At 50.6% G+C, this 6,000-nt stretch overlaps 1 protein-coding gene across 1 annotated transcript; it reads left to right on the forward strand.

Moving 5' to 3' along the window:
- Positions 1-2,908: 2,908 nt before the first annotated feature.
- Positions 2,909-5,810, forward strand: LOC104627176 (solute carrier family 22 member 13-like; the record flags this gene model as incomplete). The annotated part of the gene is made up of 4 exons (XM_010295301.1): positions 2,909-3,280; positions 4,484-4,587; positions 5,360-5,514; positions 5,642-5,810. Coding segments are annotated over exons 1-4 (800 nt in total), but the record flags the coding sequence as incomplete, so codon positions are not given.
- Between the last annotated feature and the right edge of the window lie 190 nt (positions 5,811-6,000).

Here is a 6,000-nt window from a genome sequence, read left to right on the forward strand (position 1 = left end):
TCCACAAATTAGTGCATCAATGCCCTACTTTCTGCACCAGCCTTCACCCCAAGGCTCTTTCCGAACTACTTTTCTTTCTCTTCCTGAACTACTCTCTTGGATGCTCCCTCTCCCTTCCCTTAGTCCTTGACATTTGTACATGGATGTACAGGCTTTCTAGCTGTCCATCCCAGGTCTTCCCTGAGACATGCTGATTCCTCATGCCCTCTGATAGAGGCTTTTCCATTTTCAAGAGGCTTTGCAAGCATTAGTAATCCACTTGGGCAAAACTGTCGAACAGAGATAAATAAGCACAGAAACTCCAGCAGTGGGGCTCCAGGAAACAGAGGCTTGCAGGGCTGACCCAGCCTTTCTCCCTGAGAGATCTTCACCATGCAGGATTGACCCACTCAGCCCCAGATGATGAAGACAATCATAAGAACAATATCTTTGTATGAGAAATGTCATCTTAGGGTGTCAGAGTTTACAAGGGACTGAAGCTTTCCCAGGTCTTCAGAAGAGCCTGTCTGGTGACATTAGGAAGAACAGCCTCAAGAAGTCATATCTGCATTAGCACATGAGACTGCAGTCATGTCTGAGTCACCACCAAGGAGTTTTTATAGTCAAACTCTGCCCTCTTTGCCACAGAAGATGCTGGTGGTTGAGGAGCAGGAGGGAAGACCATGAGTCACACACAACAGGGTAAGCTTGAAAACTTGAAGCCATCCCACAACATGGACAGAGATGGATTTAGGGTAAAAGGAATCTCTAGAAGTTGCTTAGGTCAACCTCCTGTTCAAGGCATGTCCCTGAATAACAGTAAGTCCTCCCATCCAAGGATGTGGATCTAGAGCCCAGTGATGTGTTGCTGTGTGGTGCATGCACATAATACATGCACATTGCTGGTGTTGATTTACGAAACTCTCAATAATGCTTAGTCCTCTCTTCCCTTACTCCCAGTAGTATTAACCAGTACAGGCTCCCTCTCCCACCCCAGCTTAGGAGGCTGATGCTAGGGTGGTCAAACACTGCAACAGGCTTCCTAGAGAGGTGGTCAATGCCCCAAGCCTTTCAGTGTTTAAAAGGCATTTGGACAATGCCCATAATAACATGCTTTAACTTTTGGTCAGCCCTGAAGTGAGCAGACAGTTGGACTAGATGACTGACCATTGTGGGTCCCTTCCAACTGAAACATTCTATTCTTAAGATCATATCTTCTGCTCCTCTTCCCACTTCTGTAAGCTCACCAGTGCCATACCCACTCATGAAACACCAATCCAAATGCCCTGTCCAGAAGGACTTGAGGGTCTTGGTGGATGAAAAACTGGACATGAGCCGGCAATGTGCGCTTGCAGCCCTGAAGGCCAGCCACCCCCTGGGCTGCCCCCAAAGCCACATGGCCAGCAGGGCGAGGGAGGGGATTCTGACCCTCTGCCCCGCTCTGGTGAGACCCCCCTGCAGTGCTGCGTCCAGCTCTGGAGCCCTCGGCACAGGAGAGACAGGGACCTGTTGGAGCGGGGCCAGAGGAGGCCCCAGCAATGCCCCGAGGGCTGGAACAGCTCTGCTGGGAGGACAGGCTGGGAGAGCTGGGGGGGCTCAGCCTGGAGCAGAGAAGGCTCCGGGGAGACCTTGTTGCAGCCTACCAGGACTTAAAGGGGGCTTATAAGAAAGATGGAGACAGACTTTTTAGCAGGGCCTGTTGTGACAGGACAAGGGGTAATGGTTTTAAACTAAAAGAGAGTATATTTAGGCTAGATAGAAGGAAGAAATTTTTCATGTTAGAGGGTGGTGAACCACTGGCACAGGATACCCAGAGAGGTGGTAGATGCCCCATCCCTGAAGACATTCCAGGTCAGGTTGGATGGGGCTCTGAGCAACCTGATCTAGTTGAAGATGTCCCTGCTTACTGCAGGGGGTCTGGACTAGATGGCCTTTAAAGGTCTTTCCAACCCAAACTATTCTATGATTTTATGAAGTGAGTAGGTCAGTGTCTAGTGACCTGTCCTTATCACTTTGGTGAAAGCAGCCAGGAGACCTTTGCCAAATTACACACTGAATTTCATATACCAACGGCAATCCGGCTTTCCAGTTTCCAGCAATAAAGATACAAACCACTCAGGGAGTCTGTCTGGGAAGCAGCTCAGACGTGCAGCAGAAATCAGGTCAATCTTCTTTTCAAGTGACATCAGAACTTCAGGCAAAGTCAAGCTGGTGTCATTTCTTATCCCCAAATCCCGTGTGCTCTGTATGTCTGTGTGCACAACATGCTATGTTTTTCTTAAGGCTACTCTGTAAGCCAAATCTATTTTAGGATTCTCCCCAAGACACTGTAGTTTAGATCTAGTTTTATGACTAACCAGGGTTTCTATATGGAGCAAATGAAAACTGACAGCTTGGGACACATCTGTCAAGACCAAGTCTACTTGACTACCATATTTCTTGGTCTAGAGGAGAAGTGCTTTTCGGCTTCTCTTTCCTATAGTCTCCAGGATGGGCTATATATCCATTAAGCTATTAATGAGAGCAGAGAATTTACTCTGCTTTCTTCTCCACACTTAGGAAAATTAGCCTTTACTTGCAGAGTCATAGTTTCATGTCTTGGACAAAAACCTTGCGCTGTAGCACAGTTGCCTTCAGGAGGCGCAGGGAGACACTCCGGGCTGGGACAAGAGAAGCTGTCCCCACACTGTCCCCAAGAGTGGCAATGCTCTGGAACCTTTGTTCTGGCCCCAAGAACAGGGAGGGAATGCCTGGTGACAAAGTGCACCCCACAGGACTGCAGTATATCATCATAATGGACGAACATGCTGATACAAGTGCTCATTTTATCAAACCTGATTAGGGTTTTAGTGCTTACATAGTTTAAACATTAATATTTGCCTATTTAAGCAATGTGCCCTAGTGCAGCCTGGCTCTAGAGGTAGTCACCATGACTGAGTTTGGAGATCTTATAAGTGCTCTGGGGGAGTTTGGGCTATATCAGAAATTGCTGGTATTATTGCTCTCCCTCCCACTACTTCTTAACCCTTTCCAAATGATCGCCCAAGTGTTCATGGTTGTGGATGTGCCTCATCACTGTGACACCAGCTGGATCCGTGCCATCGGCCCCAACCTGACTGAAGAAGAGCAGCTGAACCTCACCCTGCCCCGGGATGCAGACGGGGCGTACGAGCAGTGCTCCATGTACTCACCAGTGGACTGGGACCTCAGCTCCATTGTGGCGTACGGCCTGAACGCCACAGAGAAGTGCAGCAGTGGCTGGGTGTCCCCCTCAGCGCAACCGCCGTCCCTGCTGACCGAGGTCTGTAATCACCTTTTGATGTGCTGGGAACATGGAAGGGAAGGGATGGGCACATCCTGCCCTGTAGTTTGGTAGGCCAATGCCAGCTGTTGTGCAGTAGGCTGAGATTTACATCAGGTGTATTTTGGGGACTTTGTTTCTATCACACAGATCACAGTTGTAAACGTTGCGAGGTTGTGTGCGGGAAGACCATGATGTAGATGCCCAGGGGGGCCACAGGCAGAGATCGTGGGTGTGTGAGTCCAATATATGGTCTGGCCACCATACCTCCTCTTTCCAACATCCGGGTCCTTGAACCCATGATGTATGTTGCCTGGAGGGACCTTCTGGGTCTCCCTGCCACAGTTTCCCCTATTCTTCAGCTTGGTTCTCCTCACATCACCTTCCCTGTGAAAGACATTTACTTTCCAAGCGCTTGTCACTGATGTTTCTGGAGCCTCCAGGGACCTTCAGGGCTGCAGCAAGACATCCCATGCGCCATGCAGTTGAGCAAACGCTCTGCCTGCCAGCATCCCCAATTTCTTCCCTCTGGACCTCTGTTGCTCTCTCACCTTCCCTCATTCCTCTCTCCTTCCCTCTTTCCTCACTCCCAGCTCCAGCACTTTCTCACAGGTACCCTCCTCTGAGCTGAAACCAGAGAAGAGAGTCCAACCCCTGGCATGTGCAAAGGCTCCTTGGGGTCTCTGGAGCACTGTATCCATTTCACAGCCAGCTTCTCTGGAGGCTCCTCAGCAGCTGCTGCATCCCTTCCCTCTCCTGCAGCAGTCCTCCTTCACTGGAGAAAATACTGCTCTCCTGCCCTCCTCCTCCTCCTTCCACTCTGTCCTGCCTTTGCAGACAGAGAAGCAAGCTGTTGGGACTCTTATCCCAAGGTCCCACTTTAAGCAAAACTTGCAAACCAGGAGGCTCCCTCAGAGATACCTGGGCTGGAGGGGAGTCCTGCAGGTCCCAGCACTTGGGAGGTGTGCACCATGATGAAGAGGCAGGCTGAGCACCTTGTCCACCTGTCCCACCTCTGACTTGTATCCTATGTGCATACCATGGAGGTTCGTCTCCTTGGGCGTAGGAGCTCTGCTCCTAGGGTCTGGAGCAAGATCTTGGACACCTGACTCCTGGGTCCACTGTGGACCAGAAAGGCTGCCCATCCTCTGAAAGCAGCTGGGTTCTGTTGAGAGCAAAAGCAGCTGTGTTTCCTTCCTCCAGTTTGACCTGGTGTGTGACAGGAAGGACCTGAACGACATCTCCCAGTCCGTCTACATGGTGGGGCTTCTCCTAGGAGCCATGATCTTTGGACCACTAAGCGACAGGTGAGGAGACACAGCCAGCTTCCCAGAGTTATTGCCCAGCACCCAGGGACAGCCCATCTGAGAGTTCAGGATGTCCAAACACTGAACACAAAATACCCCCTCCACAGGACTTGATCCCCTTGCCTGACCAAGGGCATCAGTGTCCACCTGAGATGTCTGTGGATGACTTAGGGTTGAAAAGAGAGGGAGACAGATACAACCTTAGTGGGGGACCCTTCAGCATTAACAGCTCCAGCCCCAACTGGCATCTCAACTACCCAAGGGTGTCTCCAGGAATCCCAGAAACCTACATTTGGGTGCAGAGTTGAACCCATCTTCATCTGTGTTAACCAGACCACACGCATCTCCTTCCTGCGACTCTGCTCAGTTCATGGCGACCCGGACCAAAGTCCTCAGCTCCCTAGAGGACACGGCCACACAGGGGACATGGAAGGGAGAAGGGCACAGCATGTGTACAGAGGAACCAGCACTACGGTCCGTTTCAGTCTGATCCTCACTGCTCACAAGAGAGATGACATGGGGGGTCTTCAAAGGCAGGTTCCTTTAGCAGCATCTGCTTTTGCCTTCGCTAGCACCACGACTGGTTAAAAGTGGAGATGCTGCTTTTCCTGCTGGTCAGTTCCTGGATTGTATAGAGGAGCTTTGTTCACATGGGTGTCAAATCCCCCCTGGTGTGAATAGTTCCCAAATCACTGTGTATTCTACCTGGGCTCTTCCCCATCCCCATGGGGTCTCTCCAGATACCAACTGCATCTTTCCTCTTTCTCCACAGGATGGGCCGTCGGCCAATCTTTCTGATCTCCATCTTTCTCCAGGGCTTATTTGGTGTAGCAATTGCCTTTGTGCCCCATTTCTATGTGTACATGGCCTTTAGATGTGTCGTGGGGGCTTCAGTATCAGGAGGTCTGATTACTGTCTTGGCCTTAGGTGAGTAGGATGCCCTTGCTCTGAAGCAGACAGATGTGGCCTCACAAGATGTACTAACAAAAAGGACTTAAAAGATAGTCCTGCATGTTTTGAAAAAGATAACCTGAATCTTTGCTTTTCTTTTCAGCTACAGAATGGGTTGGTGTCTCTTCTCGGCCAAAGGCAGTGCTTATTTCTCACTGCTCTTTCGCCATTGGACAGATGCTTTTGGCTGGCTTGAGTTATGGTATTCGCAACTGGAGGCTGTTGGAGATTGCAGGATCTGCTCCTGTATTTGCCCTTTTCTTCTACATCTGGTAAGCAGGAGCAGGGCAGAGCACCCGGAACACAGGACAGCAGAGGGTGTGAGGGGTGGCAGTGATGAGCTCAGGAGGAGGTTGGTTCCCATCAGAGTGCAGGTGCTGGAGGGGCTTCTGCAGAGCTCAGCTCATCTCCCTGGAGATGAGGGCTCTGATTGGACCTCTGAGAGCAACAGCTGCTTCACTT

Source organism: Phaethon lepturus, unplaced genomic scaffold (assembly GCF_000687285.1).
Source record: "Phaethon lepturus isolate BGI_N335 unplaced genomic scaffold, ASM68728v1 scaffold20929, whole genome shotgun sequence".
Lineage (NCBI taxonomy): Eukaryota > Metazoa > Chordata > Aves > Phaethontiformes > Phaethontidae > Phaethon > Phaethon lepturus.